At 31.6% G+C, this 13,925-nt stretch overlaps 2 protein-coding genes across 2 annotated transcripts in view; one reads left to right on the top strand and one right to left on the bottom strand.

Annotated features, from left to right (window-relative positions):
- The window catches only part of LOC145268174 (uncharacterized), a 96,354-nt gene extending 90,327 nt beyond the window's left edge, over positions 1–6,027 (top strand). Inside the window, exon 6 of the mRNA XM_080123390.1 lies at positions 5,350–6,027. Within this exon, the coding sequence (XP_079979516.1) occupies positions 5,350–5,418 (69 nt within the window). The 3' untranslated portion in view covers positions 5,419–6,027. The remainder of the gene's footprint in view (positions 1–5,349) is intronic.
- Positions 6,028–6,500: 473 nt separating this feature from the next.
- LOC145268173 (uncharacterized) overlaps positions 6,501–13,925 on the bottom strand; it is a 116,483-nt gene continuing 109,058 nt past the window's right edge. The window contains exon 14 of the mRNA XM_080123385.1: positions 6,501–7,163. Within this exon, the coding sequence (XP_079979511.1) occupies positions 6,906–7,163 (258 nt within the window). The 3' untranslated portion in view covers positions 6,501–6,905. The remainder of the gene's footprint in view (positions 7,164–13,925) is intronic.

Genomic DNA, 13,925 nt, shown 5'->3' with positions numbered 1-13,925 from the left:
CGACTTGTTTGAAATCTAAATTTTCTGTTTCGTTTAATATTTATACTTACTTTAAATCTTATACTGATATTTTCATTTATCTTTCATCACGTGGCATAATCAGATTTGACACAACAATACTCATTAGATCACCAAAGTTAAGCAATGTTGAACCTGGTCAGTACTAAAATGGGTGACCATTTTGGAATAACAGGTGTTGTGTGTGTTTTTTTGCTTATCTTGGCATTGTTTCCAGTCCGTCCTTGCCACTGGAATCAAGCCGTGACAATTCAAGAGAGGTGTGGTGGAGATTGTGAAGCAAGGCTTGAGTGCCGTTCCTCACAATTACACATGCAGCCACTTTTGCAGAGGTATCCATTGTCTCTTGAGACTGAATGAAGGCGATAATCTTTCACCACATGTTTTTATCCTCCAATATTGGTCATATTATTTGATGTATTTTCAAATATAAGTGAATAAATTTCCTTAAAAAATCTCTGAAAATCAAACATTTGTCACTCAGCATCCAGTCATATTCCCCAAGTGTAGTATACAAAAGTATACAGAACAACATGGTAAATTGTTTATGAATTTTTGGAGATGAGGATTAATAGTCCGTATTATTTAAACTACTATTCTTATCTTGGTTATTATTTTCATAACATTACGAATATTGTAACCTCTGACCTTCTTCTTCCCAACGTCTTCTATAATATAAATCTCACATACATTCAAACAGACATGTATGTATATCTGCCTAAAACTTTCGATAGAGCCGACGGATTTTCATGAGATCGGTATCATTTTGAAGCTCGACCCTTCAGACGACATATCAAAAAATTGCCTAAAAATATTTATTTTTTTCACCCTCAACTGGGCACTTTTCTACAAGGAGGGGTTATTTTTTTTCGCCGATATTTTCAAAAGTCATCCCCTCTTTTCAATTGACTAGCCTTAATTTAAACCTTCGCCACTTCCGGTTTGCAACAGCAAAAATGCCACTTTTTTTTTTTTTTTTTCCACATTCTTTTCCTCCTTTGCTGTACGGGTTTGAGCGTGCCTACTACCACTTTTTTGCTCAACACACACCGCTAAACACCTGGGCAATGCAAGGAACCGAGGCTAGTCAGCCAATTAAAGCCATTATCAAAATACACATGAAAAAGGTCAATCGATCGAAATGTTATGAGAATAATACCCAAAATGAGAACAATTTTAATACACATGGTTAAAAGAAGTTGTGGAAACTCTTTGGATATAGGCATGAGGTACCTTTGATAACGAAGAGTGCTGTCAGAGGTTGCTGATAAACCTGAGCAAAATAATATTTCTCCTTGCTGATGAATTAGACATTCATTTGATGACGTGGAATTGTGATGATTTGACGATTTAATAACCAATAATTTTGTTTCTATGAAACTGAAATTTCTAACGCCGCATTGGTTCTAATGATGATAATCATTCTCTGATACTGATAGGATAGATATATTGTATAACGTTTCTGAATTTTTGAGATGAGGATTGGTTATTTGGATTCATCAGACTACTGTTCTCATCTTGTGATTTTCACATTTCGATCGATGTAACCTCTGACCTTCTTCAGGTGTATCTTGTCAAAGTCGGGAATTTTGACAGAATTTCAAGTGGAACCCTTTATTTACTTTGCGGAAGTAGTATGTTCTTGTTCTGTCAGTCATGACTGGAAAGAGGTCCTAAGTAATTCATATCTGTATTTAAAAAAAAAAATTTTTTTTTATGTTAATTAATTAGGATCTCTGTCCAGTAATGGCTGACGGAACAAGAGCATGCTACCCCCGTGAAGTAAATCTAAGTAGGTCTATTTACTTATTTTATTGTTTGTGTATACATCTTTTAGATTTTTACAACTTAGATTTGTATATTATTTATATATTTTCACTTTGCAACTTTTGGCTGACTTGTTAGGTAGTTACTATCTGCAAGCCACACACACAAACACAATATCATTATCACTACAAAAAACAAACAGCCCTTTTTTTTTTATCAGTCTCATCATTGGTTTTCTCAGTGGATTCCCAATAACTTCAAATTTTTGTGTCTGAATCATGTGATTCACCATTAACTCATCTTGTCTTCAAACGTTGTCATTACAGATGTAGTAAGAGGAGTACAATTTCTGAGATTCAGCAGAACGATTTAGTTTCCATAATGGCAAATCTTTTTTCTGCTGCCTTCATCAGCAAGCACTCGGAGCTGTATAGATTGAAGAGCCTCAAAATAATTATAAATGAACGTGATTTTTGTAAATTATTATTCCATTCTATATTGAACTTTTGAACTAAAGAAATTTTGATAAATGTACAATTTATTAATTTCATGGTTAGATTACATTCTGCTAACAGAAAGCATAAGTTTACGTTTATCTTATTACATGCTTGATAGTATGTGAGCTTTGTATAGGAGGAGGTAATCCTTGGGTGGATGAGGTGATAACACAAAACAGTAATTACATTTTGATCCTAGCAAAAAAAGTTGGGTAGAAATGATGTCGGGGAGTGTCAGATTGGTCAAAGTATACAAATTCTAAAGCAATTTGTTTCCAAGATTTTATTGATTAATGTGAGGTAATAAATGCTTATTTTCTTCAAGCTTTTTTTATATATTTTACAAAATGTTAAAATATTTTTGGTGTTGGGATTGAGATATATGTTGGGGAAAAAACCCATTCTAATTAGTAATTTAATCGTCACTCATCTAAGCTTCTGCTGATTAGTTTAACTGTATGTAATTTGCCCTCCATTTTGTTTTACAGATTACTCGTGCTTCCATCACTAAATTTTTTTCTCTTTTTCTTTGACTGTTCATGAATTAAATATAAAACAAGATAACAAGTCTTACCCTATTGAAACCATAGATGTAGCCAAGAGAAAAAAAATAATTTAGGGTCTTATTTAAAAAAAAAAAAAAAATTAATTCGTTTTGCAACCTTTTTTTTTTTTTTTTTTTAATGTTAGCTTGGGAAATTATCGTTTGGCCAGCATAGAAATGCTCATCTCTTGTAGATTCTTCTTTGATAGAATGAATCTATGGTTCGATTTGAACCTAGGAAGCCATCTCTTAGTTGTGTGTGGGGGTGGGGGAGTATTGCCTAAGGTGACCCTTCTGAAGAATTTCTTGCTGTTTTATATATACTTTTCCAGGGTGCTATCTTGAGGAAGCTGATTTTCCTTATATTCAACTGAACGTTTTTTTGTTTTTTTTTTCGTAACAACCGAGGAAGCACATTCCAATTTTAGGACTTAGTTTTAGGACTTAAGTATGATTGAAAAGTTTGCACCTAGATTGCTCTACTCCCAGGCATTATCTTTTCTTTGAGTTTGTCAGTCACCTTTTGCTTTGATTCAAACAAACTACCCTAAGCTGAATGGGTCAGTTTTTTCCATAGTACTTTCAAAAATGTCTATATTTTGATGAAATGGGGTATAAACAACAGATTTTTTTTGTCTTAAAAAAAAAAAAAAATGTGAAGACAAAATTCAAATAGCAATAATTTTATTTTATATCTGTAGAATTATTTTTGGACAGTAAAATTAAGAGAATTCAACACTGATTATATTTTAACGCAAAAGGCTTATTGATTGTGTCTTTTTTTTAAATTTTCAAAATTTCTAAACGGCTTGTTTCATACTTGGTTTCAAAATTGAATCTGTTCTCATTCAGATGTTGACGTTTACACTTATGTTGAGCTTATTAGCAGGTAGCATTAAATTATTTGAATATAGGACACAGTGTCTACAGCATTAAATAAGACCAGAGCAAGGTGATCGATATAAGAGGCCAAGCAATCATGCAACTAGGGTTTTTGACTATGAATCTTGCCTCCAAGTAATCAGCAGATAACTACTAACATACCACTCTCGTTGCTGCAAGAAAATTTTATTTTAAAACAGGATTCTGACCCATTTTCATGTGAGGTTCAGTATTATATTAGAAATTACATTTGGGTTAGAAATTCGTGAATATATTGTAAAAAGGTCAAATTGAATTTTATTGAAAACTATTTTTTTATTTTTTTATAAATAATAAAAAAATAAAAGTAATTAATACAGTTTTTTTTTAAGTTTCATAAACTTTTAAGGTTTTCTTTTCATGTTAACAGCATTGTTATTCAAGAAAAACTTTCTTTTATGCTTTTGTTCTTGAAAAGTTACTTGCCCCCTTCATTGTAGGAATTTGTCAAATTTATAAAGAATTTTTTCGTTGTGGTTATTTTTATTATTTGGTATGAAAAAACTCACTGGGGAATTTTCCGTTTTAAAACCGCTATATCAATTAGCTAAGAAAATTCACATTGCTTCCAGTAAAATAGCCTAATTACATGATTACTTGGCCTTCTCTGGGGATGGACTTGAACCAGAAATAATGGGTTATCTACATTATTTTATTAATGATAAAAGATAGCAGAGCCAATATTTTCACATTGAAAAGCACTGTAAAATTGAACACACAGTAAATCATTTTTCAAACAAACTTCGATGCTAAATGATTTATTTTTCAATATATGAAAACAATATAAAATCAAAAATTTCAGCTGAATCTGGCCTTCTTCATAGAATTATAGGCATTGTTATTTTTATTTTTTTCCTTTGTCTAGTCATAATGACGAATGCTGCTGATAGCATAATGATAAAGATATTTTAAACCATATTTTGGAAGAAATGCATTATTATTAAATTATATAGATGATAATGATTTCGGGAGAATCCGTGTTTGTTACTGAAAAGGTTCAGATTACTCTGCTTGGTAGAAAAGATATGCATTTAGTAGATTTCACAACAAACCCACAAGTGCAATTTTGAGTACTTGTCCAAAATTACCTCCCATCCCTATGAAATAAAAAAGAAAAATCTGTATGATGTACGTTCTTGTGACGGAAAGAAAATTTTGTATACCAGAAATCACGTGAATTGATCAAGTAGTTTTATTTTTATAAAGAAAATCATTTTTAACCGAACTTTAGTCTTTTTAATGCCCCCCTCCTCTCTTTCATATTAAAAATAGTTTTCTAAAATCTTGCACAATTTTGAATTATTTGGAGTTCTCTCCCTTGTTTCTCCAAACTGTTTTCAAGATGATATCATGAGATCGTTGCTTCTAGTCTAGCTATAAAATTTGATTTAAAAATAAAACTATTTGATCAATTTACGTGACTTTTTGTGTATATTTTCTTTCCATCATTAACACATTGTACAAATTTTTCTTTTATAATATAGGGGGTATTCTGGACAAGAACTTAATTTTCTTTGGTATTATTTTATTGTTTTTCTCAAATCTATTTACAACTAATTGCTCTTCATAATTGCAAAATAATAAGCATCTTTCCTCTTCCAGAAAAATGACCAGCCTACCAAACCAGATTTTCCCAGTTATCAACAGAAAACAAGAGTCAGCAACTTGTAAAAGCCCAAATACTGTGTGATGACAAAAAAACAAAACAATCTTCCAGGATTCAAGTTAACAAATGCCCGGTTCATGACAAAAGACCCCCCTCCCTAACCCTCCCCCCATTCATTTATTATAAATTGTTGGAGACAGAAGCAGAATAATAAACATTGGATGTGAAGTTTGTTTTTTTCACAAATGACACAGATAAAAAACACAATCTGCTCAAACCTAAACTTGATCAATAAAAAAAGCTAAAATTGGGGAGAAAAACAAACGAGACTTTCAAATTTTGTGGACATTAAGAATTAAATTTATCTTTTAAAATAGAAAACAAGCACAAATATTATTTCTGAAACGTACAAGGTTTTTTAAATAAAAACTATTAAAAAAATCGTTAGATGTACAAGAAAAATATCTTAAGTGATAAAAATATTATTTCAGTAATAAAATAAGTTTGCAGTTTTTTTTTTTTTTTATAGCTCAAAAACTGAAGAATAGTATATACAGGTTTTCCATAAATTAAGTATATTAAATTTTCTAAAACAAATTAGGTTTTAGACAGATTATGCATAGCATATTAGAAAAAAAAATCATTATTAAAAGAGAAAAATGACTAGTTTTTTTTTTGTTTGTTTTTTTTTGCTTGTTTTTGTTTTTAAACTTAGATTAACCCATATTTCCAATCAAAGCAAAATAGATGAGAAATATATTGTATATAAGAAAGTTTTTAGATCTATATGTCCATATCACAAGCATAAAAAATTTATTTAAATTAAATATGTGAAAAACTTTTTTAAATTCTATGTGGCCAAAATTTATATAATGATATGGTGAATTTGTATCTATAACATATATAAATTAGAAAAATAGAAAGTTTATATTTACATGTCTACCTACATACCCAGAAAATCTTATCTTGTGCATATGTATGGATATATGTAATGCATATATATACACACACACACACACACACATTGAACAGTCACAGCTTTAATAGGAAGACACAAGCTTAATAACGAAAGAAAATGGGACAATTGTACTACAAACTGTCTATTTCGAAAATCACATGAACATTTCATTTTGTAAATAATAATAAAAAAAAAATTATTCCTTAAAAACGATCTCTTTAAAAATATTTTTTTTGTATTTGAAATTTTCGCTTTTAAAAATGTGTGGGTGCATAGAAAAGAATATAAAAAATATATTCACCTCGATTTTTGTATATGACGATTTTGTTAAATGCTTTTTGTAAAAAAAAAGAAAAAACTAAAATGTCCATAATATTTTTCTAATAATCTATAATAAAATGAATTTTTTTTTTTTTTGCAATTTCTTCAAGTGTTTTTCATAGCATTTATAAAAAAAATCCTAAAAATATGTTGAAATTTCCAAAGTTAAGAAAAGTTAATTATAAATAAAAGAAAACTACTATTAAATAATCTTTTTACATATAGATAAAAAATGAAGTGTGTATTAATTTGTTCGTTTATAAGGCACTCAGCTTATAAGGTACTCAGCTTATAAGGTACTCTTTCCAGCTCAATTAGTTTTTCTCCTCCATTGTAGATCTTTTCATTCAACTCAAACATTTCAGCCACCAATCGAGGCCTCATTGTCAGGAGATAATTAAAATCTGAAATGTTTGATTCGGTCAAATATTTTTCAATGAGTCGCACAAGAGAATTTTGACGAGCATCGATGTCTAAAGAGAGTTGTTCAGCCTCCGAATATTGAGTTTGAAGTTTAAACAGTTTGTCAGTCTGAAAAATAAACAAATTTTTTTTTTATATTCTTAAAAAGTAATAGTTGAAAATATTTGGGAACAAAAAAATATTTTACTTTTAAAAAATGTGCACACTAACTGGACTTAATTTTAATATTTCATCTTGATCTATTGTGAGCAAGGCAGATTTCAAAAAGTACATCTATTAACTAAATGAATTGCTTTGCTAACTGTGTAATAACTTTCTTTGCTACAAGTTATCAGATTAAGAAGGGTAAAAACAGAACATTTTAAAATGGAATCAGATGATTGGAAATAATTATACATTTTACTTTACATCCAGCAATACAAAGTTACAAAATCAATAAAATAATGATAAAAAAAGGGCAGATTTTGGAAAAAAAAAAAAAAAAAAATCAGGATTACCTAACATTATTAAAGAAAAGAATGAAAGCTGAGAATCCTGTTTCTAGATACAGAGATTGGAACATAATATAATAATTGGAAGACACACAAAACTAATCTATATATCTATAAAAGTGAAAATGTTTGTCTGTGTGTGTACATTTCCCTACCAAATAACTCAATTTTTGGTCTACAGACTCGAAAATTAACATACAGGGTTTTGAGATTTGGGAAAACTTTTTTGATTGGGTTTCAACCAGAAATTTTGCTGTTAAGGGGTCAAATTTCAATGATTTGACCTTTCAAAACTCTACCAAACTCCTTTGCCAATACAGGTTACTTAGATCTAACTTTATTGTTTTGGGCTCAAATCAAAACAATAAATTCTAAGGGGTCATAATTGGGGTCAAAGTTAAAAAGAAAAATTGACCTCTGGGGTCTCTATGAAATTCCTCAGCAAATTTTTGGTCTAAACATTTGAAATTTTACAATAGGGAAAGCTTTTTAATCAGTTTTTGGCCAAAATGTTGGCTGTCAAGAGGTCAAAGTTCAAAAGATTTGATCTTGGCAGCCTCTAGCAAACTATTAAGCCAATTTTTGGTCTAAACATTTGAAATTTTTCATAAAGGGTATTCAGACATGCAGCAAGATTTTTAATCAGTTTTTGAGTGAAAATTTCACTGCCAAGTGGTCAAAGTTGAAAGAGTGACCTTTGCAGACTCTACCAAATTCCTCCACCAATTTTGGGTCTAAACACTTGAAGTTTTAGATGTAGGTTACTTGGACATAGCTCAAACATTTTAATTTGATTTGAGCCCAAAACAATAAATGCTAATGGGTCAAAATTGGGGTCAAAGTTTTAAAAAATTTTTTACCTCTGCTATCTCTACCAAATTTTCTCTACAGTAGTTAAGGAAGCCTATTATATAGAAAGGCATTACGTTTGAATGCTGATTTAATTGAATCCTTCAAAATAATTAAAGTACTTCTAAGCATAACATTTTTTTAAAAATTGAACTTGATTTGTGAGCAAGACAGATTTCAAAAAGTAGATCAAATGAATTTCTTTGCTAATACATTTTTTTAATGTTTAGCTCTACCATTATTTGGGTTTGATGAACATCGGGCTAAGTTCTGTACCAGTCCGGACACCATATACTACCCCCCTCACTACCAATACTCTAAAAATATATATTAGATACGTGCAACTTAATAATGAAAAATCTGATAGGATTTATGGTTTTCAAAGCTGGCTTATAATTTTTCTTTTTACTTTAGTAAAGGTGTTTTTGTTTACATAAAATAATACATTTTCAATGAGATTTTAAATAAAACAATGTGTTTATTATATTCTGTGTTCGTTAATTAAATACTGAAAATTTCATTAGAATAAGTTGAATTACCATTTCATTAGAATTAGTTGAATTAAAATTTCCTGAATTTTGGTGAATTTTTAAGTGAATGGAGGGGTAAAATTTTGGGGATCAGACATTCATAGTATCTAGTAGTCGCTTTATGGAGGAGAACATTAGGCTTCCACCTTCCATTCTTTGTTATCATAAAAACAGAGCAATGATCAGATGAATATGTCAGGTCAGATCAGGTGTGGAATATCAATTCTGATATTTTTTTGGCAAAGATGAATAGATCAAAGTTTGATGAACTCTATATTGAGAAGAGCAACTCTTTGTTAAGAAAAAATGTAAACTTTGAGATGAAAGGCCAGAAAAAGGTTGAAGGCAAACCATGAACAAAGGTTTTAGATCAGAGAATTTGAACGGTATTAATCGTTAAAACCACCAGACTTCAAGATTACAGGTTGCCAGAAAATGTCATTTTCGTTGACCAAGAGAAATAGAACAATAAAATGGATGATGATGACGACAAATGATACCTGGTTAAATAGTTGAAAGCATTTTAACTGTATTATTTTTGTGATATTATGAACGTCTCCACCCTCAGAGTAAAGACCCCTGACAATAGAAGGAAATGATTCAAAAGTATAGGAAATGAGATAAGTAAAAAGATGATGGGGGTGGGAGTCTTTTGAACTCTCAAGACAGGAAGATGCCTCACAGTTGGTGGTCAGTTATCACAAGTGATGATAGGTAATGGTCAATAATAAGTGATAAAAGGTACAGGTAGGCAACAAAATTTGATTATTTATAACAGAATTGTTGACATTGAACTTGAAGACCAGCATGTTGTAATCTGCAGGAAAGCAGTTTCATGTTAATGCATTCTACAGATGGAAAGTTCTTGGAAAGAAATTATATTTGTGGAAAGTTGTTTAATGTTAGGCACACAGAGGAAGAAAAGAAAATTTTAAATTCTTTTCAGTTGAGGTAAGAAGATAAGTTCTTACTGTGAATGTCTTATGAAAATTTCATAAGAGAAGTAAAAAGATGATGAGGGGGGGCTTTTAACTCTAAAAACAGAAAGATGCCTCAGTGTTGGTGGTCAATTAGCTGGGAGTGACTAATAGGGCTAAGCACAGAAGTAGTTATTTTCTATTAATCAGGTGTAGTGGTGACTAAAACAAAAGCCCAGAGCGGATTTCTGATTTTGTGTGTAATTTAGGAGACAGAGTTAGTTTATGAACAGTTAATAATGATTGCTGGCTTGGAAATCCCTCAAGAGGGATTGGAGTAAAAAGTTGGGCAAGAGTATGTTGGGCTGAGAATATAATCATCGAGTATCATTACAACCAAACGTCTATCAACAGACAACATTTGGGATTCTTTTTTCTATGCTATGTGATAGTGTATCTCTCTCTCTCTCTCTCTCTCTCTCTCTCTCTCTCTCTCTCTCTCTCTCTCTCTCACACACACACACAGCTCAATTAAGTTATATCAACAACTTGTGTTCTTTTTGATCATAGTGCAATTACGAAAGCAATCATCAGGTTACAATCTGCCTCAATAAGAAAAAAGTGAGCCAATAAATTATCCTTATTCTCATTGGTTAGAACAAATGAACTGAGATTATTATTTAATGTCTAAAATCTGCTTCTCTGTCTCCAAGTAATGATGCTTCTAAGAAATTATATTTTTAAGGGTTTAGTTGATGCCCACAGGCATAACAAACATCAGTAAGTTTAATGTGCATTTTACAAATTGAAATTGACTTCCTAAACTAACCTACATCTGATCAGGTCTTTGTTTATCTCTCGTCCACCCTTATCACCCCCCCCCACCCCGTTTTCCTTGACCTTTCCCTGTGTACCTCAAATGTTCTACATCTACTAACCCAAGAATGCTTATCCATTTTTTCAACATGGCCATACCAACAAAGTCTACTTTTTTTGCACACTGTTTGGATTAAATCTTCTGAGGTCATCTAATTTATTACAGATTTGATTCCTGAAAGATTATATCAGAAATGATTTGAGCATACATATTTAAAGTAATTTTAGTATTTCATTACTTTAGACACTGAAAACAATCTAATACTTGATCCTATGTGAGAAAGGAGAGGTGGAGGGATGCTCTGCTGTAATAATGAAACAAATTAAGAAAAAAAAACAGTTGCATAAAATCATTTTATTTTGATTTGAGTCATTATGCATCAAGACCAAAAGCTACTTAAGGATGATGGGTAAAAGATTGCTAGTAGAATGAAGTCAACAAAATTTGATTATTTATAACAGATGTTTGCTGACATTAAACTTGAAGACCAGTATGTTGTAGTCTATGGGCAGCAGTTCTATGTTAATGTTAATGCGTTCCGCAGATGGGAAGTTCCTAGAAAGAAATTCTATTTGTGGAAATTTGTTTAATGTTAGGCACACAGAGGAAGAAAGGAACATTGAAAATTCTTTTCAGATGGCAGGAAGAGGAATTTTTGCTGTGAATGTCTTACGAGAAGAAATCAGAGATTGGAGCTCAGTCGAGAACCTTCTACAGAAGTAATGATTGAGTAAAAAAGATTAGAACATCTCATCGCTTTATTAATGCATTATTCCATCTTACATGTGTCACGTGTGATGTTTTTTCTATAACACCATTTAATTTAAGGATGCTTCAATTAGCATTTGTAATTTTAGCCAACACTTTATTTCCTCATAAATGTTAGGCTTAACAACAGTAACTTTATTAGAAGTTTGATGCTTCTGCATCCCACAACTCACATGCCAAGTTCATGACAAATTTAATACAATTCTGGGTGTTACCTTACAATAAACCTGCCATAAGAAATTGGACTATCTTTTACATCAGATTATTGTTGTTGTCAACATTTTAGTACCAGGTGCGTCGGGTTAGACTCAGGAATCTGTACAGAATTTTGAACAAACCCCTTCATTTAATCGACAAAAGTAGCTTCCTCTCATTTTGTAAACCATGACCAATTAGAAATCTTTAATAATTTCTAATTGTATTCTTAGTATCGACTGTATTCAGGATTGAACCTTCAACCTCTGAAAGACTGTCACTTAACACTATTACTTAGCACTTTTATCTGTTGTGCTACGGGTCGTTGCGTTGATCAAAAAAACGTTTCTGTTCAAAGCTATGTATAAATTCTTAAGTTTGACATGATGCATCTGAAGAGGGTTGAAGATTACATCAGCCAAAACATGATGAGAACAGTAGACCGAATAACGCAAATTATCAATCCTCATCTAAAAAACCCTTTGAAATATGATATCTTTTAAATGGTCCAATTCTTTAGCATAGGCATCCAATAATCAGAAATTCTTAGAATCTTAATGAATTTTTATAAAAAGCTTCTTTTTTTTTTTACTTATTATATGATGTCAAGTTATATGGTTGTGAAAGCCGGACTATCTGCCCCAAAATGCAGACGAAAATGACTAGATTTGAATGCACTAAAGGAATGCTGGTGAAAAAATATTATGAAAAGACTAATTGTGTTCTTAGGACATATTTACCGTCAAAGAAGCATAGAACATCTGGTATTGGCTGGTAGAATGCCAGGATTGAAAAAGCAACGTCAACAAAGATGCACTTTTTAATGGACAACGTGATTGATTGGACGGGATTATTACTGAGCTGTTTCGGGTATAGATAGCTGCCCATATTGGAGAGCCGTGGTCACTAATGCTGTTAAACAGCAGGGCCACCGATGATGATGATGATGATGATGATGATGATGTCATAGCAAGAATTAGGAGTGAGTGGAGTAAGTTCAGTGTGTTACAACTTTTGACTAAGAAAAGAGTTTATCATGTGTATGCAGTGTGGTGATATAGGGTTGTGAAACCTGGTCAGTGTTAGCTGACGACATGAGTTACATGGCGAGAAAAGATATGAAAATGATATGATAGGTATGTAATACAAATCTTAAAGATAGACTTAGATGACCCCAGGGGGAAGATTATATCTGGGCAGTATAGGAAGAGGTGTACAGGATGAGACACTTTGAAAGAATGGATGAGAATGCTTTAATTTGTTGATGTATGACAGTTAAGGTAGCAAGGACAGTAGGTAAAGGTAGACCAAGAGAAACATGGAAAGAAGTGATAAGGATGGGCTTGTGAGAACGAAGGATGAATCAAAGCATAGCCAAAGATAAATTAATTTGGAGGTCAATTTTTGAAATTCGTCCAACACATGCCATCATGTAAAATGGACATTAAACCGATGATGATTATTACATTTTTTTTCCATAAGACGACGTGTTAGCATCTTATTGAAGCTATGGTAGCATAATACTCTAATTTGTGTTGCTCATGAAGATTATTTCTAACGCTTGATGCATCTAAATATCAAATATAGCAGTGTACACATGCACAATGCTGGATGTTTAGTGTGTTGCATAGTTGCTATATAGTTGCTATATAGTTGCTATGCATGCAGATGACCGGTTTACAATGGGAGAAATATTTAGCTAAGAGAAGAAAGACCACTCAACTTTCAACTAGTAACATCTGGGATTCGAGTGTGTAAAAATTAGTGTCCCTCTTGAGCAGTAAGTTTACATGTCTATAGATAACTAGACTATAATTTTTAAGTGGTTTTGTTGAGTGGCATATCTGAAATGGCAGCGTATATTTATGCATATTCTATTGGGGAGGTCAGTTGGAGACAAATAACGCCTTAACACTTAAGCTATTGGACTATTTGTGTTCATGTAGAAAATGTACTTGGCTTGATTTGCAGACCTATCATTTATTATGACTTCTCAAAATAAAACATTGTTACATGTAACTGAAACATTGTTTCATGTACTTGTAATTGAAGTTCTCAGTTTTGTTTGGAAGGAAAATCTTTTTGTTACACCCGTGACAGAGATCACATGATTGAAACTGTGAATGGTGCTGGAATTGAACACTGAATTCAGGTAAGCAGACAATCATGACCTGTGCATTAAAACAAAGGTTCATATTACACATATACACACACATGCATATATATATATATATATATATATA

Source organism: Euprymna scolopes, chromosome 43, assembly GCF_053919585.1.
Source record: "Euprymna scolopes isolate OS-2025 chromosome 43, ASM5391958v1, whole genome shotgun sequence".
NCBI classification, from domain to species: domain Eukaryota; kingdom Metazoa; phylum Mollusca; class Cephalopoda; order Sepiida; family Sepiolidae; genus Euprymna; species Euprymna scolopes.
This window is presented reverse-complemented; position numbering and strand designations above follow the sequence as displayed.